This window comes from Mesoplodon mirus, assembly GCF_964341445.2.
Source record: "Mesoplodon mirus genome assembly, chromosome: 3".
Taxonomy (NCBI): Eukaryota; Metazoa; Chordata; class Mammalia; order Artiodactyla; family Ziphiidae; genus Mesoplodon; species Mesoplodon mirus.
Window position 1 is genome coordinate 127,383,767 of NC_138978.1, and position 27,490 is coordinate 127,411,256.

The 27,490-nt window shown below is 39.3% G+C and overlaps 1 protein-coding gene across 2 annotated transcripts in view; it reads left to right on the top strand.

Annotated features, from left to right (window-relative positions):
• Positions 1 to 19,644: 19,644 nt before the first annotated feature.
• The window catches only part of PBX1 (PBX homeobox 1), a 281,478-nt gene continuing 273,632 nt past the window's right edge, over positions 19,645 to 27,490 (top strand). For both annotated transcript variants that reach the window (XM_082612858.1, XM_082612859.1), the window contains exons 1-2: positions 19,645 to 20,288; positions 23,548 to 23,621. In XM_082612858.1, the coding sequence (XP_082468984.1) occupies positions 20,098 to 20,288; positions 23,548 to 23,621 (265 nt within the window). In that variant the 5' untranslated portion in view covers positions 19,645 to 20,097. The remainder of the gene's footprint in view (positions 20,289 to 23,547; positions 23,622 to 27,490) is intronic.

Sequence of the window (27,490 nt, forward strand, 5' to 3'; positions counted from 1 at the left end):
AAGAATTAATAATTAATTTTGCCTGGAGAAGTCAGAAAGGAATTTGAGCTGGGTTTAGCCAATGAAAAGAGACAGAAAAGTAGTTTAGGGAGAGCACCTACTGTTTTATAGAATTATTTATGGCACACTTGGGAAGCAGAAGTTCAGGCAATAATAGGGAATAGGGCTAGAGATATAACATGGGGATAGATTTTGAAAGTCCTAATATGTCATGCAAAGGAATCTGAACATTATCCAAACACAAAACTTCTAAATATCCTAAAGCAAAAGAGCAACATAATAAATTTTGGTGTTTAGGAACACGATATTGCCAGAATTTTAGATTGGAGACATGGGGACATACTGGTGGATAGGGAATTGATGCATTTGTCCAGATGAGAGACAAAGATGTCTTGAGCAGTGATTTACAGTTATATTTATACATCTGTCTTCCTCATTCACATACGCAGAAAGGTCTGAGTTAAAGACATACGCTCAAGAGGCTTTGGTAGTTGAGTGGCTGTGGAACTGAAGAAGAAAATCTTTCGGACTAAGAAGAATGGGTAGATGGTGCCCTTAACTTGGATAAGAAACATATAAGGAGGAACTACAAGAGGGGAATGTTGAGTTTGGTCAGCTTCCAGTTGACTTTTCAGTGTGACATTCTGAGGAAAGTTTGATACGATGGACTCTATAGAATGGCTAATCAATACTTTCTTTCTCTTGAGATCTCCTTCCTCATCCACATACTGCAAGATTTTCCTTGCCTTTACATGATTTCCATACCTTACCCACCCACAATGTCCACCCAGAGTTGTTGATACAGAGAGAAGCAAGACTCTTAATGATATTTTTGTTCTTGGGAGAAAATTGCTTCTTTATTTATTCTCTGTCACTTATACTGTTAGCATCAATTTATACTTTTGTGACCAATTTCAGTAGCTGTATTGGCTAAAATAGTGTTAGGCTACACGTATCAGAAATCCAGAGGTAAGCAGTCAAGGACCAGTATGGTTTTCAAGGAAATCATTAAGGATCTAGGCCATTTCTAGATTCCTCTTCTACCATCTGTAGCAACACCTTTCATTCTCATAGTCTAAAGACAGCGATTTTATCTCCAGGTATTACATCTATGTCCAGGCAATAAATAAGAAAGGGCAAAAGGCTTGAGTATGCTAAGTTGTCCATTTCTAGCACTAAAAAGTAGCTTTCCCAGAAGTTCAACCCAAGAAATTTCTTATATCTAGTTGCCCAGAATTATGACACTTGAACTTGCCTAAATGCAAGGAGGCCTGGGAGATTTAGTTATTTGCTGGGTATGTTGCTATCAAAAATAAATTGTGACCTGTGAGTAAGAAAGAATATATGTTGAGACATACAACTAGCTGAGTCTGCCAGCCACATTTTCCTTCTTTTTTAAATTTTATTGAAGTATAGTTGATTTACAATGTTGTGTTAATTTCTGCTGTACAGCAAAGTAACTCTGTTATACATATATATTATTTTTCATACTCTTTCCTATTATGGTTTATCACAGGATGTTGAATACAGTCCCCTGTGCTATACTGTAAGACCTTGTTGTTTACCCACACCTTTTCCTCTTAAGTATAAAAAGTAGAAGGTTTTCTTACAGATCATAGTTTCTACTGATATTTTTGATATAGTGTCTTCCCTTGGTATCTACAAGGGATTGGTTCCAGGACCCTTGCAGATACCAAAATCCACAGACGTTCAAGTCCCTTATATAAAATGGCATACTATTTACATATAACCTACTTACATCCTCCTGTATACCTTATATCATCTCTAGATTATGAATAATAACTAATACAATGTAAACAGTTGTAAAAAATACAATGTAAATAGTTGCTGGCATGCAACAAATTCAAGTTTTGCTTTTTGAAATTCTGGATTTTTTTTTTTTTTTTGATATGTCATTGTTTGAACCCATGGATGCAGAGCCTGTGAATACACAGGGCTGGCCATACCAGCACACTAAAGATAGAGGGAAAAAAGGCAGGGGGATCCTAATGGGGGAGGGTCACCTGAGAACAAGAGTCTAACTTTTCTCCAGGTGCAAGCAAATTTCTAATATGTTCTTTTTTCCCCTTCTAGCTTCTCCCTTTCATAGAGTAAAAGAAGTGCTTATGGTTCCAAGATAATACTGATCCAGAAAGGCTAGACTTGAGGAGAATAGAGCAGCCTGGATTAGTATTACTGGGGCAAACAAAAGTAGGCTAGGGACTTCCCTGGTGGTCCAGCGGTTAAGACTCCACGCTCCCAATGCAGGGGTCCCGGGTTTGATCCCTGGTCAGGGAACTAGATCCTGTGTGCAACAACTAAGACCTGGTGAAGCCAAATAAATAAATAAATATTTTTAAGAAAGAAAAAGAAGTAGGCTAAATTTTACCTATTAACTCATTAGAGAAAAAATGGAGGATACTTGAAGTTAGCAAGGACAATCAAACTGTCCCAGGCCAACAATCCATTTTGATTCTTAATTCCAAAAATGTTCCCAATTCTTCACCAATCCCTTTGCAATATGACTTTGCAGCTACTACCATCAAGAGATGTGTCGGTCATGCCAATTTCCCTATTCTGGAATGTGGGCCGGACTTGGGACTTGCTTCAGTTAAGGGAATACTGTAGCTGTGTGTCATTTCCAAGCTCAGGTCTCAAAAGACTTTGTGCACTTTCACTTTCTCTCTTTGAACCCTGGAGACCATGTAATCAAGTCTGAGCTAGATTGATGGATGACAAAAAATGCAAGACCCAATCACTGTTGTTATCCCAGACCATAACAAATTAACCATCAGACATCTGAGAGAAGCCATCATAGACAAGGCAGGCCCCAATTAACCATCCAACTGTCTTAGTAAGTCCAGTTACTTTCAGCCAAGCTTGACCCAATTCAGATCTGTACAGTTGTGAGCAATAAAATAATGGCTATGGTTTGAAGCCACTAAACCTTTTAGGATGGTTTTGTACACAACAATAAATAATTGATATATTGACAACGGGGATTCCCTAAGATGAATAGTCTTCCAGGGGTTTACACTTATATATTATTTATATTGTAAGTAAATTGTTTTAGTCATATCTTAATGGGACTAGTCTCAAGTGAATGAAAATTTAATTTGGAGGATAGAAAAGAGGAAATATTCAAGCAGGTCACTAAGTCACTTTCTGGAAGAACTGTGAGATTTAGGAAGTATGGAGGAAAGCATGATATTATTAGTGGCCTCCAAGGCAGGGCAGGGCTGAAGGAAAATGAGATGGCTCTGGGAGAAACTACCCAAGAGTCATAGTAAGAATTAGAAAATTAGTCTTCTGTTGAGCACCTATTCTCCGTCAGGCACTATACTAAATGCTTAACACTCATTGTGATTTGATTTCAACCTAACCACAATCTTTAAAGTTGTGAAAATGAGGCCGTAGATAAGTTATCTTACTTGGCCAAGGTCGTGAAGCGGGGGTTTCCAGAGCCAGAGTCTGTTCGGCTCTGCCTTTTATCTTGTTTTTGTGCCTAGGATTCTGGTAGTAGTTGCTGGGCAATTGAAGGTCTTGTTTGCACTCTGACCATAGATGATAAATATTTGAGCTGCTATGTCAGGACTTTTTGCTACACTGTCAACCTCAGTTTGCAAGAGTACATCCTAGTATCCCCAGCACAGGCTGCCTTAAGTCCAGGTCTTAATTCCTCCACTACCCCTCACTTTGATAGATGAAGAAGATAAAGGAAGGGAAAAAAAAAAATAAGAGAGTTGTTTCTGACACTGTTCTCAACAAGATTATTAGCATAACACACAGAGGTACCCGTACACACACACACACACACACACACACACACACGCACACATTCTATACATACACTGTGAGACCACTTGCCTTGATTGTGCCGCGTATGTTCTTTATCCAAAATAATCAAGCAAATTTTGGTAATCTTCACTCCTGGTAAAGATGCTATGGTGGGAGAGAGGGGAAAAATGGCGGAAGAGTAAGATGCGGAGATCACCTTCCTCCCCACAGATACATCAGAAATACAGCTACACGTGGAACAACTCCTATAGAGCACCTACTGAATGCTGGCAGAAGACCTCAGACCTCCCAAAAGGCAAGAAACTCCCCACGTACCTCGGAGAGGGGATTAAGAGCGCTGCTTAAAGGAGCTCTAGAGACAGGCGCGAGCCGCGGCTACAAGTGCGGACCCCAGAGACGGGCTTGAGACGCTAAGGCTGCTGCTGCCGCCACCAAGAAGCCTGTGTGCGAGCACAGGTCACTCTCCACACCTCTCCTCCTGGAAGCCTGTGCAGCCCGCCACTGCCAGGGTCCCGTGATCCAGAGACAACTTCCCCGGGAGAACGCACGGCGCGTCTCAGGCTGGTGCAACGTCACGCCGGCCTCTGACGCTGCAGGCTCGCCCCGCACTCCGTGCCCCTCCCTCCGCCCGGCCTGAGTGAGCCAGAGCCCCCCAAGCAGCTGCTTCTTTAACCCCGTCCTGTCTGAGTGGGAACAGACGCCCTCAGGCGACCTACACGCAGAGGCGGGGCCAAATCCAAAGCTGAGCCCCGGGAGCTCTGCGAACAAAGAAGAGAAAGGGAAATTTCTCCCAGCAGACGCAGAAGCAGCGGATTAAAGCTCCACGATCAACTTGACGTGCCCTGCATCTGTGGAATACCTGAATAGACAACAAATCATCCCAAATGGAGGAGGAGGACTTTGAGAACAAGATTTATTATTGTTTTCCCCTTTTCCTCTTTTTGTGTGTATGTGTATGCTCCTGTGTGAGATTTTGTCTGTATAGCTTTGCTTTCACCATTTGTCCTGGGGCACTATCCGTCCTTTTTTGGTTGTGTTTTTTTTTTTTACTTAAAAAAATTTTTTTTTCTTAATAATTATTTTTTATTTTAATAACTTTATTTTATTTAATCTTACTTTGTTTTATTTTCTTTTATCCTCTTTCTTTCTTTCTACTTTTTTTCCCTTTTATTCTGAGCCGGGTGGATGAAAGGCTCTTGGTGCTGCAGCCAGGAGTCAGTGCTGTGCCTCTGAGGTGGGAGAGCCAACTTCAGGACACTGGTCCACAAGAGACCTGCCAGCTCCACATAATATCAAACAGCGAAAATCTCCCAGAGATTTCCATCTCAACACCAGCACCCAACTTCACTCAATGACCAGCAAGCTATAGTGCTGGACACCCTATGCCAAACAACTAGCAAGACAGGACCACAACACTACCCATTAGCAGAGAGGCTGCCTAAAATCATAATAAGTCCACAGACACCCCAAAACACACCACCAGACGTGGACCTGCCCACCAGAAAGACAAGATCGAGCCTAATCCACCAGAACACAGGCACTAGTCCCCTCCACCAGGAAGCCAACACAACCCACTGAACCAACTTTAGCCACTGGGGACAGACACCAAAAACAATGGGAACTACGAACCTGCAACCTACAAAAAGGAGACCCCAAACAGAGTAAGATAAGCAAAATGAGAAGACAGAAAAACACACAGCAGATGAAGGAGCAAGATAAAAACCCACCAGACCTAATAAATGAAGAGAAAATAGGCAGTCTACCTGAAAAAGAATTCGGAATAAGGATAGTAAAGATGATCCAAAATCTTGGAAATTCAATAGAGAAAATGCAAGAAACATTTAACAAGAACCTAGAAGAATTAAAGATGAAACAAGCAACAATGAACAATACAATAAATGAAAATAAAAATACTCTAGAAGGGATCAATAGCACAATGACTGAGGCAGAAAAATGGATAAGTGACCTGGAAGATAAAATAGTGGAAATAACTACTGCAGAGCAGAATAAAGAAAAAAGAATCAAAAGGACTGAGGACAGTCTCAGAGACCTCTGGGACAATATTAAACGCACCAACATTCGAATTATAGGGGTTGCAGAAGAAGAAGAGAAAAAGAAAGGGACTGGAAAATATTTGAAGAGATTATAGTTGAAAACTTCCCTAATATGGGAAAGGAAATAGTTAATCAAGTCCAGGAAGCACAGAGAGTCCCATACAGGATAAATCCAAGGAGAAACATGCCAAGACACATATTAATCAAACTGTAAAAAATTAAATACAAAGAAAATATATTAAAAGCAGCAAGGGAAAAACAACAAATAACACACAAGGGAATCCCCATAAGGTTAACAGCTGATCTTTCAGCAGAAACTCTGCAAGCCAGAAGGGACTGGCAGGACATATTTAAAGTGATGAAGGAGAAAAACCTGCAACCAAGATTACTCTACCCAGAAAGGATCTCATTCAGATTTGATGGAGAAATTAAAACATTTACAGATAAGCAAAAGCTGAGAGAGTTCAGCACCACCAAACCAGCTTTACAACAAATGCTAAAGGATTTTCTCTAGGCAAGAAACAAAAGAGAAGGAAAAGACCTACAATAATGAACCCAAAACAATTAAGAAAATGGGAATGGGAACATACATAGCAATAATTACCTTAAATGTAAATGGATTAAATGCTCCCACCAAAAGACACAGATTGGCTGAATGGATACAAAAACAAGACCCATATATATGCTGTCTACAAGAGACCCACTTCAGACCTAGAGACACATACAGATTGAAAGTGAGGGGATGGAAAAAGATATTCCATGCAAATGGAAACCAAAAGAAAGCTGGAGTAGCAATTCTCATATCAGACAAAATAGACTTTAAAATAAAGACTACTAGAAGAGACAAAGAAGGACACTACCTAATGATCAAGGGATCGATCCAAGAAGAAGATATAACAATTGTAAATATTTAATGCACACAACATAGGAGCACCCCAATACATAAGGCAAATACTAACAGCCATAAAAGGGGAAATCCACAGTAACACATTCATAGTAGGGGACATTAACACCCCACTTTCACCAATGGACACATCATCCAAAATGAAAATAAATAAGGAAATATAAGCTTTAAATGATACATTAAACAAGATGGACTTAATTGATATTTATAGGACATTCCATCCAAAAACAACAGAATACACATTTTTCTCAAATGTTCATGGAACATTCTCCAGGATAGATCATATCTTGGGTCACAAATCAAGCCTTGGTAAATTTAAGAAAATTGAAATTGTATCAGGTATCTTTTCCGACCACAACGCTATGAGACTAGATATCAATTAGAGGAAAAGATCTGTAAAAAATACAAACACATGGAGGCTAAACAATACACTACTTAATAACGAAGTGATCACTGAAGAAATCAAGGAGGAAATCAAAAAACACCTAGAAACAAATGACAATGGAGACACAACGACCCAAAACCTATGGGATGCAGCAAAAGCAGTTCTAAGAGGGAAGTTTATATCAAAACAATCCTACCTTAAGAAACAGGAAATAACTCGAATAAACAACATAACCTTTCACCTAAAGCAATTACAGAAAGAAGAACAAAAAAACCCCAAAGTTAGCAGAATGAAAGAAAACATAAAAATCAGATCAGAAATAAATGAAAAAGAAATGAAGGAAACGATAGCAAAGATCAATAAAACTAAAAGCTGCTTCTTTGAGAAGATAAACAAAATTGATAAACCATTAGACAGACTCATCAAGAAAAAAAGGGAGAAGACTCAAATCAATAGAATTAGAAATGAAAAAGGAGAAGTAACAACTGACACTGCGGAAATACAAAAGATCATGAGAGATTACTACAAGCAACTCTATGCCAATAAAATGGACAACCTGGAAGAAATGGACAAATTCTTAGAAATGCACAACCTGCCAAGACTGAATCAGGAAGAAATAGAAAATATGAACAGACCAATCACAAGCACTGAAATTGAAACTGTGATAAAAAATCTTCCAACAAACAAAAGCCCAGGACCAGATGGCTTCACAGGTGAATTGTATGAAACATTTAGAGAAGAGCTAACACCTATCCTTCTCAAACTCTTCCAAAATATAGCAGAGGGAGGAACACTCCCAAACTCATTCTATGAGGCCACCATCACCATGATACCAAAACCAGACAAGGATGTCACAAAGAAAGAAAACTACAGGCCAACATCACTGATGAACATAGATGCAAAAATCCTCAACAAAATGCTACCAAACAGAATCCAACAGCACATTTAAAGGACCATACACCATGATCAAGTGGGGTTTATTCCAGGAATGCAAGGATTCTTCAATATACACAAATCAATCAATGTGATACACCATATTAACAAATTGAAGGAGAAAAACCATATGATCATCTCAATAGATGCAGAGAAAGCTTTTGACAAAATTCAACACCCATTTATGATAAAAACCCTGCAGAAAGTAGGCATAGAGGGAACTTTCCTCAACATAACAAAGGCCATATATGACAAACCCATAGCCAACATTGTCCTCAATGGTGAAAAACTGAAAGTATTTCCACTAAGATCAGGAACAAGACAAGGTTGCCCACTCTCACCACTCTTATTCAACCTAGTTTTGGAAGTTTTAGCCACAGCAATCAGAGAAGAAAAGGAAATAAAAGGAATCCAAATTGGAAAAGAAGAAGTAAAGCTGTCACTGTTTGCAGATGACATGATACTATACATAGAGAATCCTAAAGATGCTAACAGAAAACTACTAGAGCTAATCAATGAATTTGGTAAAGTAGCAGGATACAAAATTAATGCACAGAAATCTCTGGCATTCCTATACACTAATGATGAAAAATCTGCAAGTGAAATCCAGAAAACACTCCCATTTACCATTGCAACAAAAAGAATAAAATATCTAGGAATAAACCTACCTAAGGAGACAAAAGACCTGTATGCAGAAAATTATAAGACACTGAGGAAAGATATAAAAGATGATACAAATAGATGGAGAGATATACCATGTTCTTGGATTGGAAGAATCAACATTGTGAAAATGATACTACTGCCCAAGGCAATCTACAGATTCAATGCAATCCCTATCAAACTACCACTGGCATTTTTCACAGAACTAGAACAAAAAATTTCACAATTTGTATGGAAACACAAAAGACCCCGAATAGCCAAAGCAATTTTGAGAACAAAAAACGGAGCTGGAGGAATCAGGCTCCCTGACTTCAGACTATACTACAAAGCTTCAGTAATCAAGACAGTATGGTACTGGCACAAAAACAGAAATATATATTAATGGAAGAGGATAGAAAGCCCAGAGATAAACCCACGCACATATGGTCACCTTATCTTTGATAAAGGAGGCAAGAATGTACAGTGGAGAAAGATCAGCCTCTTCAATAAGTGGTGCTGGGAAAACTGGACAGGTACATGTAAAAGTATGAGATTAGATCACTCCCTAACACCATACACAAAAATAAGCTCAAAATGGATTAAAGACCTAAATGTAAGGCCAGAAACTATCAAACTCTTAGAGGAAAACATAAGCAGAACACTCTATGACATAAACCACAGGAAGATCCTTTCTTTTTTTCCTTTTGCGGTATGTGGGCCTCTCACTGTTGTGGCCTCTCCCGTTGCAGAGCACAGGCTCCGTACATGCAGGCTCAGCGGCCATGGCTCACGGGCCCAGCCGCTCCGCGGCATGTGGGATCCTCCGGACCGGGGCACAAACCCGCGTACCCTGCATCAGCAGGTGGACTCCCAACCACTGCGCCACCAGGGAAGCCCAGGAAGATCCTTTTTTACCCACCTCCTAGAGAAAAGGAAATAAAAACAAAAATAAACAAATGGGACCTAATGAAGCTTCAAAGCTTTTGCACAGCAAAGGAAACCATAAACAAGACCATAAGACAACCCTCAGAATGGGAGAAAACATTTGCAAATGAAGCAACTGAGAAAAGATTAATCTTCAAAATTTACAAGCAGCTCATGCAGCTCAATAACAAAAACCCAAACAACTCAATCCAAAAATGAGAAGAAGACCTAAACAGATATTTCTCCAAAGAAGATATCCAGAGTGCCAACAAACACACGAAAGAATGCTCAACATCATTAATCATTAGAGAAATGCCAATCAAAACTACAATGAGATATCATCTCACACCAGTCAGAATGGTCATCATCAAAAAATCTAGAAACAATAAATGCTGGAGAGGGTGTGGAGAAAAGGGAACACTCTTGCACTGCTGGTGGGAATGTGAATTGGTACAGCCACTATGGAGAACAGTATGGAGATTCCTTAAAATACTACAAATAAAACTACCATATAACCCAGCAATCCCACTCCTGGGCGTATACCCTGAGAAAACCATAATTCAAAAAGAGTCATGTACCAAAATGTTCATTGCAGCTCTATTTACAATAGCCAGGAGATGGAAACAACCTAAGTGTCCATCATCGGATGAATGGATAAAGAAGATGTGGCACATATATACAATGGAATATTACTCAGCCATAAAAAGAAAGGAAAATGAGTTATTTGTAGTGAGGTAGATGGACCTAGACTCTGTCATACAGAGGGAAGTAAGTCAGAAAGAGAAAGACAAATACCGTATGTTAACACATATATATGGAATCTAAGAAGAAAAAATGTCATGAAGAACCTAGGGGTAAGAAGGGAATAAAACACAGATCTAGAGAATGGACTTGAGGATATGTGGATGGGGAAGGGTAAGCTGAGACAAAGTGAGAGTGGCATGGACGCATATACACTACCAAACATAAAATGGATAGCTAGTGGGAAGCAGCCGCATAGCACAGGGAGATCAGCTCAGTGCTTTGTGACCACCTAGAGGGGTGGGACAGGAAGGGTGGGAGGGAGGGAGATGCAAGAGGGAAGAGATATGGGAACATATGTATATGTATAACTGATTCACTTTGTTATAAAGTAGAAACTAACACACCATTGTAAAGCAATTATACTCCAATAAAAAAATCTATTTTTAACTTAAAAAAAAGATTCTATGGTGGATGATGTATATGCTGCTTTGGGATGACATATGTTCAACCTCAGTTTCCTCATCTGTAAAATGGAAATGATAATATTTACCTGACAGGAGATGTCTTCTCTATCTCAGTTTGACCACTTACTTAATCAGTCAAACCAAAATCCAGGTGTGAGTTTTGATTCCTTGTCCTCCTCCTCCATCCACATCCCAGCCTCTAGTGAGTCTCATTGACTTTACCTCCAAAAAACATGCTGAATCCATTCATTTTGCACCATGTCCAGTACTACTGTTCTTTTTTTTTTTTTTTTTACCTCCATTATGTCACATAATTTCCTTTTTTGTGTGTGTGATGAGAACACTTAGGGTCTACTCTCTTAGCAACTTTCAAGTATGTGATACAGTATTATTAACTATAATCACCATGTTTCACATTAGAACCCCAGAACTTATTCACCTTTTAACTGGAAATTTGTCCTATTTGATCAACATCTTTCCTTTCCTCCAACTCCAGACCCTGGTAACCAGCATTTTATTCTCTGTTTCTATCAGTTTGGCTTTTTTAATTTCCACATATAAGCAATAGCATAAAGTATGTGTCTTTCTTTGATTTATTTCACTTAACATAATGCCCTCAAGGTCCATCCATGTTGTCACAAATGACAGAATTTCCTTCTTTATAACAGCTGAATGATATTCCACTGCATATATATACCACATTCATCTGTTGATGGATACGTAGATTGTTTCCATATCTTGGCTATGTAATTATTATGGATAATGCTGCAATGAACATGGGAGTGCAGATATCTCTTTGAGATCATGTTTTCATTTCCTTTGGATATATACCCAGAAGTATGTACGTATTCCTGGTTCTTATGGTAGCTCTAGGTTTTTATTGTATTTCTTTTTTTTTTAAACATCTTTATTGGAGTATAATTGCTTTACAATGGTGTGTTAGTTTCTACTTTATAACAAAGTGAATCAGTTATACATATACATATGTTTCCATATCTCTTCCCTCTTGCATCTCCCTCCCTCCCACCCTTCCTATCCCACCCCTCTAGGTGGTCACAAAGCACCGAGCTGATCTCCCTGTGCTATGCGGCTGCTTCCCACTAGCTATCTATTTTACGTTTGCTGGTGTATATATGTCCATGCCACTCTCTCACTTTGTCCCAGCTTACCCTTCCCCCTCCCCATATCCTCAAGTCCATTCTCTAGTAGGTCTGTGTCTTTATTCCCTTCTTACCCCTAGATTCTTCATGACATTTTTTTTTCCTTAGATTCCATATATATGTGTTAACATACGGTATTTGTCTTTCTCTTTCTGACTTACTTCCCTCTGTATGACAGAGTCTAGGTCCATCCACCTCACTACAAATAACTCATTTTCCTTTCTTTTTATGGCTGAGTAATATTCCATTGTATATATGTGCCACATCTTCTTTATCCATTCATCTGTCGATGGACACTTAGGTTGTTTCCATCTCCTGGCTATTGTAAATAGAGCTGCAATGAACATTTTGGTACATGACTCTTTTTGAATTATGGTTTTCTCAGGGTATATGCCCAGTAGTGGGATTGCTGGGTCATATGGTAGTTCTATTTGTAGTTTTTTAAGGAACCTCCATACTGTTCTCCACAATGGCTGTACAATTCCAGTACTACTGTTCTTGTCCAAGGTGCCATCTTTCCTGGCTCAAGCTACTGCAATATTTCCTTAAACATTCTGCTTCCACTTACCCGCCCTCCACCAATCCCCCCAACCATTCTCTGCACTGAGGCAAATGAGGCAAATAATAGTTTTAGAACAAAAGTCAGATGATGTTGTTCTCCTGTGCTATAGACTGAACATGTGTGTCCCTCCGAAATTTATATGTTGACATGTAAGGCCCAATGTGATGGTGTTTGGAGATGGAGCCTTTGGAAGGTGCTTAGGTCAGAAGGTTGGAACTCTCATAAATGAGATTAATGCTCTTATAAGAAACCCCACAGAGCTCCCTTGCCCCTTCTACTATGTGAAGATACGGCAAGAAGATGGCTATCTGAGAACCAGGAAACAAGCACTCAACAGACATGGAATCTGCTGATGCCTTGATCTTGGACTTCCAACTTTAGAAATGTGTGAAATAAATTTCTGTTATTTATAACCCACTCAGTCTATGGTATTTTGTTATAGCAGCCCAAACAGACTAAGACATTCTGTTTTAAACCCTCCAATGCCTTTCCATTTTTAAATCTAAAACTTACCTACTTTTTTTACCTCAATTTTGTACCACTCTCCCCTGTTGCCACATTGGCTTTGGTTCTTGTTTCTCAAACATTCTAGGCACATTTGTTCCTCACTTAGAGCCATCATTTTGGCCATTTATTCTGCCTGAACTCACGTGGTATACTCCTTCCCATTCATGTCAGAGCTTCAATGTCCCTCCTCAGTTTGCCCTCCATGGCCACTCAATCTACAGTAGCTCCCAGGTCACTTTCCACCACATATTTTATCATTCCATGATGTTTACTTGTTGCTGCATTCATTTACTTGTTTCATTAGAATGTAAGTTCCATGTGAGCAGAGACCATGCCTGGCATATTCACCAGTGACTAGGAAGTGCCTGGCATATAGTATGTCATCAAAGAATATTTGTTGAGTCCATGTTCACTGTCTCTCCCCTACTTAGCACACTCCAGTGGATTTGAAATTCAGTTAGTATAAAATCCAAAGTCCTGGGGCTTCCCTGGTGGTGCAGTGGGTAAGAATCCACCTGCCAGTGCAGGGGACATGGGTTTGAGCCCTGGTTCAGGAAGATCCCACGTGCTTCAGAGCAACTAAGCCCATGTGCCACAACTACTGAGCTTGCACTCTACAGCCCGCAAGCCACAACTACTGAGCCCATGTGCCACAACTACTGAAGTCCGCACACCTAGACCCCCTGCTCTGCAACAAGAGAAGCCACTACAATGAGAAGCCCGCGCACCACAATGAAGAGTAGCCTCCACTCGCCGCAAATAGAGAAAGCCTGCACGCAGCAATGAAGACCCAATGCAGCCAATAAATAAATAAATAAATAAATAAATAAATAAATAAATAAATTTACTAAAAAAAAATCCAAAGTCCTTACCATGGCCAAAAAGTCCATATGTTTTCTGGTCTCTGCTTCCCTCTTCGATTTCTTCTTTGTAAACTTTTTCTTTTGTTCATTATGCTCCAGTCTCTCTGGCTTTCTTTCCTTCAAGTTCAAATCTAAACTCAAGCCCTATGCATAGGTCATTTCCTCCCTCCTGCCCCACTCCCCCCCATTGCTTTTTCCCAGGATCTGCCCATCTGGCTTTTTATCCTCAAGTTCAACCTTAAATGTCAGCTTTTGGAAAGCCCTTCTCTGACCACCTTATTTGATATGCCTCCCCAGCTTCACATCACATTACCCTGTTTCATTTTATTCATAGCATTTATGAGTCTCTGAGCTTATATTTTTCTTTATTTGATTATTGTTTATCTCCTAACACTAGAATGAAAGCTCCATGAAATTAGGGAATCCAGTTTGTCTTATTACCACTATATTTGTATCATGAACAATACGACAACATCAATGTTCTACCAAAGATCCCCACCCTCTTTCTTTTGATTTGCTTTCAAGGGTTAGTGCCTGCAGCTCTTTAGCCCTGATATTGATATTGGATTGACTGTCATTCAATAGCCAGTCCTAATAAGCTGTTGACAGTCTTGTAGCTTGCTTTGCTTAGGAAAGAGAGGCAGATATTGCCTAGAAAAATCTCACCTGCTAAGAGCCACCTGGTTTTCCCAGACCTAGGCAGGGTAGAATTGTACCATTCACTTTACTTGATAATCCAAGTCTAGTAGTTGTTACATTTTGGGGTCTTGAAATCTCTTGAGACTCTGATAAACATAATGGACCCTGTTCTAAGAATAATGTAAAGTGGTACACACTACCAAATTTTGTATATAATTTTCAAGGGTTCATAGAATTCCTGAAGCTCATTTATGGACCCTGGGTTAAGAATCTCTGCTCTAGGCTCTGCCTGCTCTGATAGATGACTTTAGTGCTACATGCAGGGTGGTGGGCCCAACACTCTTTCAGGACCCGCCCAGTGAGGCAAGGCAACAGGACCAAGCTGGGAGGGAAAGATCTCTGTGATCAGGACTGAGGAGGTTAGACAGAAGAAAAGGAAGAGCAAGAGGAATGGGAGTGGAGAAGGGAGTGGAAAAGTTGAAGAAAAGCAAGGAACATAGGGTAAGAGAATAGCTGAAACAGAAAGATGAGAATCCTTGGGCAGAGAAATAGATGCCGTCTACTGCCCCAGGTCTTGTCTTTGGTTACTAACTCTAGTTCTGACACTCTTGAGAAGAGGCGAAGAGTTTTTCTACTTTTTCCCATAAAGTAGAAGAGTTACAGAAACCTAGAGGCCAATTCAAATGTAATCATAAGGATACACAGATGAGTATCTGCTTAGACGATATAACACCATGTGGTAGTGAATTTGTTTCTGTGACTACGCCAGGGGAACCATGCCTTTGCAACCATTTTGTTTTCTGGGGGAGAAACTGAGGTCTTTGTACATTCCTCTTGCACGCCGATCTTTGTTCCTTAGTGCAGATGAGACTACATGCTAGTGGGCATGTAATGAAGCTTGAAAGGGAATCCTCAGATTAAACAAAATCCTGACTTAGCAGAGGCAAACATGGTGAGATGACTTTGTAAACATTAGAATGAGGTCAGATTGAAAACTACTCTGCTAATTGGCCAAATTTTGGTAATGACTCATGTCATGCCCTTAAAACACGATTCAGTGGACTTCAGTTATTATTCTGAAGAAATACAGTATGATTATTCATCATTCATTCTTTCAACGCATATTTAATATGTACCTACTAGAATTAAAGCACTGCTGAAGTATGGAAGGTACAAAAAAGTACTACTCATCCCTGCCACAACCCAGAAGGTATGGAAATTGCATGTGTAAGTTTCTCCTCCTACTTTTAGAAATTTTGTTTGTTTGTTTGTTTAATGCAAATAGAAGACATTTTTATTCTGTTTCACCTACGGCAGTGTCTCCTCTTCCTTGATCCTCTGTGAAATATTAAAAATAAGAGAGTTTTTAAATACATATTTTGTCAAGTAATTTAACTTCTAGGAACCTTGGTTTCTTCATCTACAAAATGGAGATTATAACCTTACAAGGATGTTATTAAAATTAAGTGTCAAATTGTTAAAATTAAGTGGTAATGTATACACAGTGCCTGAAACGTAATCAGTACTCAACAAATTCTATCTATAGGTATAATTATTCTGTGAGTGCCACTGCATTCTTCTCACCCAAGCTTGAAAACATTTTCTTTATTCTTCCCACTGACACAAAATAAATTGAGTTCTAGTGGCTCTTCCTCGAAAATGTTCCTCATAATTGTCCTCTTGTTTCCATTTCTTCTGCCACCTTCCTAATTTACCTTCTTTATTTCATCTTCTCAGATTTTGTGTTGGGCAACCAGATAGTTTTTCTTAAAACATGCTTTTCGACTCCCCTGTTTAAAACAAACAAAGAACTTTCCTCAGTGGCTCCCCAGTATACACCGAATAAAGCACAAATGCTGCTGTTCAGAGTCTTCACATTTATACTTTGCTAATCATTTCCATTGTGCCTGAAGAGAAACTCTGTATTTCTGTCAGATTCACTCACCATGTCTTCTAGATCCAACTCATCCTTCAGATCTACTTCAAAGTCTTCTAATCACTCTAACCAAATCGTGCCCTTATCTCATCCTTTATAGGATGCCTAAGGCATAGCATACCTTCTATAGCATTTACTTTGTATTAAAATATATTTTGGCAATACTATAGTGTTGGCAATACTATAAAAGTGTAGGTGTTGAGGCAAATAATTGTGGTGATTAAATTAATAAAGCACCTTGAATATATCTTATCCTTATAAAGCACTTAATAAATAGTCATTAATATTATTGTTGTACATTTCTTATTTCCCTACTAAAACATTCCTAGATGACAGTGATCTTTTGGTACTGATGGTATGTTTACCAATACTTTACCTAGTAAACTTTTATTAGATTTTTAGTAATTCTAATTACTTGCTCACAAATTGATTTCTTATTGGTTCTGAGTTAACTTCTTTTCATGCTTTAAGATATGATAACTTCATTGTTGTCAGGGATGTGCTAGCTCACACTCACTGTGATTGATATGTGATTTGAGGATTATTAGTGTTGATTAAAAAAACCCAGTTAACAAGTCAGGATATGTAAGTGGATAGAACAGTTGTTTCGAGTAATATGACATCGTAATTGCAATTAACACTCCCTACTGCATGCCCTCATGCCAATGAGTACCAAATAGCTTAAGAATTCCTTTGAAATCCTGTCACAAGTCCCTTATCTTGCCAGACTTATTTTTTGTAATGATTGGGAAGGAGGCTGGACTGAGAAAAAGAATAACATTTTATTTGAGGATCTCAAAGCATTTGGTGAGGCTACCTTCCATTTGCAGATTGGGTACACTTATGTTTGGAGCAGTTCAATGCATTTCTTTTGGCTATACTGCCATCCAGGAAGAGGGCTATCTACACAGTAGAATATTTTATATTCCAAAATACTGTTCTTGGCTTTTCCAAAATAATTCATCTGCTCTTTTATCTGTGGCCACTGTGACTGTGTACCCAGTCAGAGTTCCTCTCTCATGTGCCTGATGGAAAGATGAGAGGCGAATTGATGGTCTACCTGGAGTGATAGTATTGAACTTCAGCTAAGAGTTTCTTATTAGGTTTTTCCCCTGATTTTATTTTTATTTTATTTATTTATTTATTTAATAAATTTTATAGATTTCTGTCTTTAAATTTATTTATTTATTTATTTGTTTTTGGCTGTGTTGGGTCTTCGCTTCTGTGTGAGGGTTTTCTTTAGTTGTGGCAAGCAGGGGCCACTCTTCATCGCAGCGCACGGGCCTCTCACTATCGCGGCCTCTCTTGTTGCGGAGCACAGGCTCCAGACGCGCAGGCTCAGTAGTTGTGGCTCACGGGCCTAGTTGCTCCGCTGCATGTGGGGTCCTCCCAGACCAGGGCTTGAACCCGTGTCCCCTGCATTAGCAGGCAGATTCTCAACCACTGCGCCACCAGGGAAGCCCCCACTGATTTTATTTTAATTAATTAATTTATTTTATAAATGTGGACCATTTTTAAGAGTCTTTATTGAATTTGTTACAATATTGCTTCTGTTTTATGTTTTGGTTTTTTTTGGCTGCAAGGCATGTGGGATCTTAGCTCCCCCACCAGGGATTGAACCCCCGCCCCCTGCATTGGAAGGCAAAATCTTAACCACTGGACCGCCAGGGAAGTCCCATCCCCTGATTTTATTTAATTATAATTTTTTTCATTCTTTCCTACTCATTTTCAATTTGAGTCAATTTGTTTGAATATGTATCATTTTAAGCATCTTGAGTCTCTTTTCAGACAAGATGGGCACATAACTAATTTTTACACTATTCACACATGGGACCTTGGAGACGTTACTTAACCTTTCGAAGTTCCCTCTCTGTAAAATGGAACTAATAATCCATAACTCACAGAGATGTCTTGGGGATTAAATAAAATAACTCACGTAAATTACTTGGCGCGTAGTAGGCATTCAATAAATGTCAGTTCGCTTCTTATCCCAGTTAATAATGCTTATTAGACTATATTAAAAACTAGAACCAGACTGTGATAATGCATTTCTTTATTAAGTACTTAAGCCAAATAACTAATTTCCCCTAGGGGGAAGAGAGAGAGAAGTTGAATTAGTTTCATTTGGTGAACTTATTTATTAATTTTTTTTGCAGCATTATTTAGTTTCATAATCCATAATTATTTTCCATGCAACCAAAATGTCACAGTTCAGTATTACTTTTAGCTCTATTGTGATTGTTTTTTAAAATCTATTTTTTACATATGCCATTTATTAGAGAGCATTATTAATTGTATTAACAGCTCGATTGTTTCATAACAACTTCGTGCTGACAAACTTTCGCTCTCAACAGTTTCCCTGAGCTCTAACGATTTAAAAGGATCAAGTTTTAAATGGCAACGTTACAGCAAAAGAAAAACCCGGGTTGAGAAGGCGACCCACACCGTCCTTGTTCTTTCGTGTTAATTTTATACGTTTGCTTTTAAGTGGAGCCACATTTTTTCTCAAGGACAGAACCCAAGTGAGGCAGGCAGGGAAAGTGGGAACTGACTAACCGAGCTGGCGCTTCGGTATCATTGCACCTTTAAGGACTGGAGACTTGGTAGTAGCTCGCCTTCTTTCCCGGCCCACCTCTGAACTCTGATTGACAGGGCGCCGGGCGAGGAGGAGCCGAAGGAGGCCGAGGAGGAGGCGCAGGGAGGAAAGCAGGGGCAGGAGGGGGCCCGTCTTTTCTCCAATGGCCAATCAGGAAAGGGGGGCGGGGCTCCGGGTGCCCTCCTCCCTCCTTCCCTTCCCCGCCTCCCGGCTTCCCCGCCCCCTCCTCCCTTTCCTCTGCCCCCTCCCCTCTCCTCCTTCTCGTCCTCCTCCTCCTTCTCCTCCTCCTCCTCCTCTCAGGCTGTGGTTTTTCTGTATATGTTTCTGGAGTCCTGAGCCTGAGCTAAACAAAAGCAGGAGGCTGACGGGGCTGCTGGAGTTTGCAGAGACACGGTGGAGGAGAGAGCCTGTGCTCTGCCTTGCCGCCGCGGCTGGGGGAGATCTGGCTTTTGCAACAGCCCACCCCCTTTGAGATCACTCTGGCCCGGAGTGGGGGTGGGGGGCAGCGGGGGGTGGGGGGGAAAGTTTGCATTGCAATCCCCCTGCCTTCCTCTCCTTTCTCCCGATCAATGCATATTTGCAAAAGGATTAAGCCACAGATATAAGCGCCGGGAGCCCATTTCTGCCTTGCAAAGGATACCGGACTGAAAAACCAAAAGCCAGCTCTGATTTCTTTTCGTCAAGTGGGAAGGTGGTTTATTTTTCTTGCTTTTTGGAGTCAACACCCTTCCCCACCAGCCCTTATCCCTACCCTCACCCCGCAACCCCTTCACGCCCCCCTCCCCCTCCCCACTCCCCGTCCTCCCACCATCCTCTAAAGAGGCAAAGGGATTTTTTTTTTTTCTTTTGGTCTTCTTTTTTCCCCCCCTTCCCTGTTTATCCTGAAAAGGATTTGAAGACAGCTTGAAGGATAAAAAGCCTTGGTGCTTCCCAGGAGCCGAGCCGAGGAGCAGAAGAGGAAGAGCCGGGGGCTGCCGTTGCCTTTGGAGATGGACGAGCAGCCCAGGCTGATGCATTCCCATGCTGGGGTCGGGATGGCCGGACACCCCGGCCTGTCCCAGCACTTGCAGGATGGGGCCGGAGGGACCGAGGGGGAGGGCGGGAGGAAGCAGGACATTGGAGACATTTTACAGCAAATTATGACCATCACAGACCAGAGTTTGGATGAGGCGCAGGCCAGGTGAGATGGAGGCTTTTCTTTTCCTTTCTTGGGGTTTTTTGTTTTTCTCCCTCTCGCTGGGGGAAACAATGGGAACCGAATCACCACAGCCCTTTCTTTTTAAATGTTATTTCTTTGCCCATTTTGACGAGCAACTATATGGCGGAGGAGTAAAATTTGAAGGAGCGTTGTTATCGAAAGTGTAATCTCCCATGCTGTGATATGGCTCTGTATATATATATATTTTCATATATATATATATATATATATATATATAGTGTGTGTGTGTGTATGTGTGTGAGTGTGTGTGAATATTGAGGTCTTCATATATATCCAGACAAACACTCAGGCACGCCGAAAATATTGCCAACTGATCCAAAAGCGGCCCTCGGCACTTTTTACTGCTTTAAAAAAGTATCAGAGAGAGCAGAATTGTCAAGTTTTGAACAGCATTACATGACTTCTTGTTGAAGGACTCCGTAACATTACAAAATAAAATGTCCCATGAACACTTTATTTGCAAATTTAGTTGACCCCTTCCCTGAATTAGAGACTTTGGATTTTCTTTCAGGACTACTTCTCCAAAATTAATTTTTATATTTTCCCCTTTATCTCCCTATTTAAAAAAAAAAAAAAGCAAGGTAATTCTTTGTCAGTAGTTGTCAGCTATCCAGAAAATATTTTGCATTTATTTAATTGTTTCAAGAAAAGCTGATGTAAAGAAAGAAGAGATACTTTTGCTTTTAAACATATTTGGTAGGTTTAAGAGGCTCAGATATGTAGTGTAACTTTATTGTTTCTTATTTTGAGTGGGTTTACTAACCTTCCGTAGTACAGAATGTATGGTCCTTTAAAAAGGGGTGGGGGGGGAAATCAAGCATGCTCTTTTTCCCATGCTTCTTTCAGGACCACTTAGATGCTACTAAAATAGAAATGAAGGCAAGTGTGTATTTTATGTATTTCAATCCTATAGCATAGGAAGATCTTCATTAAGGAAACATAATAAAGAAGCTGTGTAGCTTCTCAACTTAATCCACTACCAGGTATATAATTCTCCACTCTAGGATTTTACAGTAAATTCTCTTTTCAAAATAAAACACAAACTAGATAGCAACCCACCAACTGCTTGCCCAAGGCCGATCTCGAAGAATTTAAAAAATCTAATGACCACATATGTCTTTACAATTACCCAGCTTTGTTAAATCTCAGAAGCAGTTGGGTTTTTTAATCATATATACACAATTCCTGTACCTCACAAGACTTAGTTATATGGAGAAGACATCATTATATGTATTTTTGTCTAAGGGAGATAGGAATTTGAGTTTAGAAAATGAGGAGCAGTTAAAAACATGGATGTTGTGAATTACACTCTTATTTTAGCTGTAAGCACATGCAACATGTAAACTCAAAAGTCCTGAGGTTTATGGGTGCTTGAAAACTTGGGAAGTTTCAAAGACTGGAACTATGCTAAATTTTTTTTAAATAGGGGAAAGTTTTCAAAAATAAATCGGTGCCCTTTTTGAATTTTATTATCCAGAGAAAAGCTAATAGGTAGGGTAAGAGGAAGATTTCCCACTGGCAATTTCTTTTTGAATTGGAACAGATTTCTCCATTACATTGTTTCAGGAAAATAAACTCAGACATACCAATAAACTGCTTTAATAACAAGTTTATGCAGCTGAAGGGGCCGGTAAGACTGGAAACTCACCACTTTTCTGATATTTAGTCCCACTCCTTTTTGTACAACTGAGGACAGCCGTGGCTTGGCGGGTTCCTCCTTTTAATGGCCTAGATGTTGAGAGATCAGACACAATTTTGGGATAGTGACATTTTCTGTTCTCTCTCTATAACCCCATTGATGTGCTGTGGCAATGCAATATTTCTGCAAAGCTGTGTGGAATTTTTTGTTGTTATTTGTTTTTGCATTTGGGCCTTTATATAAGAATACAATTAATGAAAACTCTTTTAAAAGGCCCAGAAAGAAGTCTTTGATACATTGAAGTTTTTTTTCACCTTTTTTCTCATCCCACAAGAGAACTAAATCGCCACTAAGCTTTTCTTCTTGGTTAAACAATGTAACTGAGCAAATATTTTAATCGGGTGTTTCCTTTCCCTAGTCAGATCTTCATCATGTACATTTATTATTTACATAGGGAACCATTCCTATTTTAGACACAATGTGTATGTTTATTTTGATACTTTTGAATTTTGAGTTTATGACTCCCCTGATGTACAGTATATAGAGCATGGTTCATGGTTTCCGTTCATGAGGATGTGTCTATTTTTTATCTTTGAAAGGGATTTAAAAAGAACTGCATGTGTCTTGAGTGCCAGAGGTTCCCATTTATCTTTACACATTCATTTTAGTTAGTCAACAGAATTCCCTTAACTAATAGCTGATATGATCAGTATTTTGTTTCCAAAACAATATCCTTCTGCTAAGTGCTTCCAGAGTAAAATAAAGGGAAAGGTATTGTTTTGGTCTTCAAGTGCATTCTGAATACAAACACACAGAAGAACCAGGTAAATCGCTAATCTAAAAGGCAGAATTGTATTTATTTTTCCCCCAATGGGTGCAAGGTCCTAATTGTAAATAATTGAATTTCAACACCTGCAAATAAGCAGTGTGTGCACAAGCGACATAATATGAACACAGAGAAATAAATTTATTCCCCATATGGGTATGTTTGCCCCCTGGCAATGCATTTCCATACTCTTTAACTTGGGGACTGAAATTTTATAAATTGACAGTTCTACTCAGAAGACCTTTCAAGCATCTTGTGTTTATGAGAATACAGGGGCATCTGCGGAATGAATTCGAACACATGGATGAATTAAATTTGAAAACACACACGGACCGAGAAGCAGACAGCTCCTAGGCTGTGGTGATTGCATAGATTATACAAAACTGTTAACCCATGCATTTGACTGCCGTGTATTCATTGCCCTGGATAGGATTATTGGTTTAAGACTTCCACTTGGATTAAACTACTTATTTAAAAAAAAACAAACAAACAAGCCCCAAACTCTTCCTAAATGGGCGTAATTGAGATTAGTTCTGTTTTGTAGTTAAATCCCTACTCTCTCCCTGCTAATTAACATTATTTCTTTTTCTATGGCGGGACTCTGTTTATTAAGTCATAAAGCAATTGAAGCATGCCACAGAGTTATGCTTGGTCTATAATTTTGGCTAAATGTTCAAATTTTCTTCCCCCTGTGCATTATGAGCAGCTTGATCTCTAGAGTCCACCTAAGCTATTCTGTTGTTTCTTTCTTGCAGAAAACATGCTTTAAACTGCCACAGAATGAAGCCTGCCTTGTTTAATGTGTTGTGTGAAATCAAAGAAAAAACAGGTAGGAATGAGATTCCAACATTTAAGCATTTTCTTTGGCCAATTGACCACTTAACCGGCAATCAGGAACCCCATTATTTAAATATTAAAATTTCAGAATAGAAGTACTCTCAAGATTGATCGCATATTCCAGTAGGAAGTCCTAGTAGCCCTGCTTCCTGTAAAAGAAAGCACCAAGTTTCTTTGACAGTTATTACCAGGCATTACTGGTTTATTTGCCTTAACTCTCTTCCCGGCCTCTTTGAAACTGAGGCTGAAATAGAGGTTATGAAGGGAAATTTATAGAATGATATGCCTTTGAGGGAAAAATATGAAAGTAAAAGTCCGTTTCCTGAAGGAATATATTTTGGTCCATCTTTAAAACACTTCATTTTTTTGGAGTTGGGCACCGGGATGCTTAAGTGTTTAAAGTTTCCTTTCCTTTTTTTCTTGTAATTACACGAAGCAGCAAACTAGAGATTCTCGACAGAGTGTTGTCAAATATCTTTGTGGAAAGCGTCACACAACATCAGGTTATCGGTATTTGAGTGCCCTGTGATTTTATAGCTGGGAGAATCACTGGGTTTAGAAGAATAGAATGCCATGAGCTCACTCATTCTGTTGTTTTTCTACTTTCTAGACCTCATATCATGGACAAACACACTTATAACACATCCCAGGAGGGCATTTAAAATTTAAAGCAACAATTAAAAAATAGCAGTCATCAATCAGAGGTGTTCTTAAACAACAGATGCTCTGGGAAGGACATTTAGCAACATCCTCTTGTTTGTTTATTTTAATCCTTAATTTTCCAAGGTGGGTGAGTCTCTCCCTTGTAAAAGAAAGAGTTGAGAAGGCAATCTGAAACCAGGGCATAAAGATGAGGAACGAGGAGTGGTTATATAAAGCGGGAGCTTCTGCTGGCCTCTGACTTGCTCGCTCGCTGTAGAGCAGTGCAAAGTACCTGACATCCTATTTATTTATTTATTTTTTACAACAAGGAGTGTAACAGTCAATAATTCATATCTAAACCATATAAGCAAGGGCATGACATGAATGAAAGTGACAATAAATATGATTGCATGCCCGGCTGATATACATTGATAGTTACACATAAAAAAAGGAAGGGGGGGTGGAGTGAGGGCACACAGGGTGGCTTTCTTTTTGAGTCCTCTCTATGTTTCTCTTTTAAAAAATAAATAGTTTCAAGATGTGACCATTGATCAAATATGTAATTACTCGGGTCTTGAAATGTATGGAAAATTAGTAAGCAGCTCCTTTGTTGAATGTTATTTGTGTTGTGCATGATATCCCAGACAAAGCACCTGAGCAGTGATGTTTAGATCTTTAAGTCTTCCAGGTTGCCTTGCCAAAGCCTAACCTTATTGCAGAGTTGTGAATTGCATTATTTTAGCTGTGAGACACCTTTTAAGAAATGTATGGATTGTGCATACAAATACCAAAAGGGCTTTTTCAGTTTGTCACACTTTCTAGTTTTTTTTTTTTTTTTTTTCTATTAGCCCGGAGCAGGAAACCTAAGTGTGTATATATTTCTTTCTCTTCTTTTTTTTTCTTCCTTCTCATTTTCTTTTTTCTCTGTTGCTTATTTACTTGGAATATTTGGTTTGTTGAAATTTGTTACTAATCAGGTATGCGTTCCTGCTGATCTTGCTTCATAAAATGTAGAATCAAGCTATAAAGGCATATTTGATAATCCAGGCCAAAGAGACTCTATTTTAAAGACACGTTATCAGACTTTTTTTGAAAGGAAGCCCATCAGGGCACTTAAATGTATATTGTGGCCAAAGTGTTTAATTCTAGTCTTCTAATTAAAACCTACTGAGGCAGTAGATCAAAGTGGGTGGGTGTGAATAGAGATCTGGTTCTGGTGTGGGTTCAAGAGTTTGCTCCTTACATGAATATTGCCTAAACTATGGTGATAGGAAGGTCAAAATAATATTCTAAAAGTATAATTGTTGGATTATATATTTTGTTTTTAAGATTTTTTGTTATTGAATGACATTAACATTTGGAGATTTAAAAAAATCTAAATCACGGTTTTGTCTCTCAAATAATATATTTAAAAAATAGTTTATTGAGTACTGTAAATTGAAAATGATAAGGATCATTGGTCCCGTGTTAAGAGGGAAATAACACACACACACACAGAGTTTTGGATTAAGAGGGCACCCATGGGTGAAAGTTAAAAAAATAAAAGAAAAAGAGAAAAAGAGAAAGAAAAAAAAAGCCTTTCTCCTTCTTATTCCTCAACTTGTGTATTGGAAGGATTAAGGGGAAGGAAGAAACCTCTCCTGGAATGTTGAGTGTTCGGTGTTATAGGTAGGAGACAACTGCGGTGTGTTGAAAAGGACTCTTTGATTCTAAAGCACGATTACTTACTCAAGATCTGCCTCACCCTCTTTCTATGAGCCCGCAAATCTTACATACGGTTGACGTGTCTGAGACACGTAGTGTCTGTAAAGTTGTAGGAGCTCTTTTTTTCCCCCCTCTTGATACAGAGCTAGTGAAAAGATCACTTGGATGATCAGTTCACATACATTCCTTCATTGTTTTGGGACTTTTCCTATTGTTACTTTCAAGCCCCTTACATTGAATGAGTATTTTTGAGTTTCCGTCTCAAGCATTGTGGAGGTTACTTGATTTAGGGTGGGCCCTGTTTGTTTGTTTGTATTCTCACACGGAGCTCACTCAGTGGGCTTACCTAGGTCTTTACAAGGAAGGCAGGACCCTGAGAGGAAGCGTGGTGATTGCATTCCTTGGTTGCTTTTGCTTTTTTGATTTTGTGAAGGACTTTCATTGGAAAACTCAGAAATTAGGAAAACTAGCTAAGATTGTCTTACCAACCTTTTGGAACTTTAAAGAAACACACACGCATAACACCCAAAGTAGGCAGCACCGTCTAGATTACAGTTGATTGATAGGTATTTAGTCAGAAATTACTGTGGGGATATTCAAAAAAAAAAAAAAAAAAAAAGAGAGAGAGAGAACCCTAGTGTCTTCTTGTTGAGAATGTAGGTAAGTTTTTATTTTGATACCTTTTTGCTTTTTTTAATAAATGCTAAGAACAAGGAATGCTCGCAAAATTCTCAGGCAGTATATCTCAACAGCAAAAAAGTCCTGTCAAGACCTCCAGCAAGTGTATTTCAGAAGTGGCTTTTATCTGCTTGTTCCTTCTGGGAACATAGAGATTTCATAGAGAGTTTTGGACCATTTAATATCGCATTTTCTTTTGTTTCTTAAGAACCATTCCTTGTCTTCTGACATATTAGCAATAGGCTGGGTTTTGCATATGTGTAGAGGTAGTGGTAGTGGGGTTGATGGGATGGAAGAGAAGGAGAAGAAAAATTCAAACATACTGCATTTCTTAAAAAGACCTTAACTATATTTTTAAATTTTTAATTTTTTTTTTTTTTTTATTTTTTTTTTTTGCGGTACGCCTCTCATTGCTGTGGCCTCTCCCGTTGCGGAGCACAGTCTCCGGACCCGCAGGCTCAGCGGCCATGGCTCACGGGCCCAGCCGCTCCGCGACATGTGGGATCTTCCTGGACCGGGGCACGAACCCGTGTCCCCTGCATCGGCAGGCGGACTCTCGACCACTGCGCCACGAGGGAAGCCCCTAAATGTTTCTTGATTTTTAAAAATTTCTGTGTCAGAAATCATGCAGGTTTAAAAATGAGGAAAACACACAAAAAATATTGGGTGTCGTTTACTAAGAAGACTATTTATAGATAGTAACAAATAGCTGTAATTGTTGTGAATAGTTTTTAATTTTAGAACATAATAGCTATATATGGCACTTTTCAGCCAATTTTCCTCTGCATATTATCTACAGTGAAGTTATCAAATCACTGAAGGAGGTTAAAAAAATTA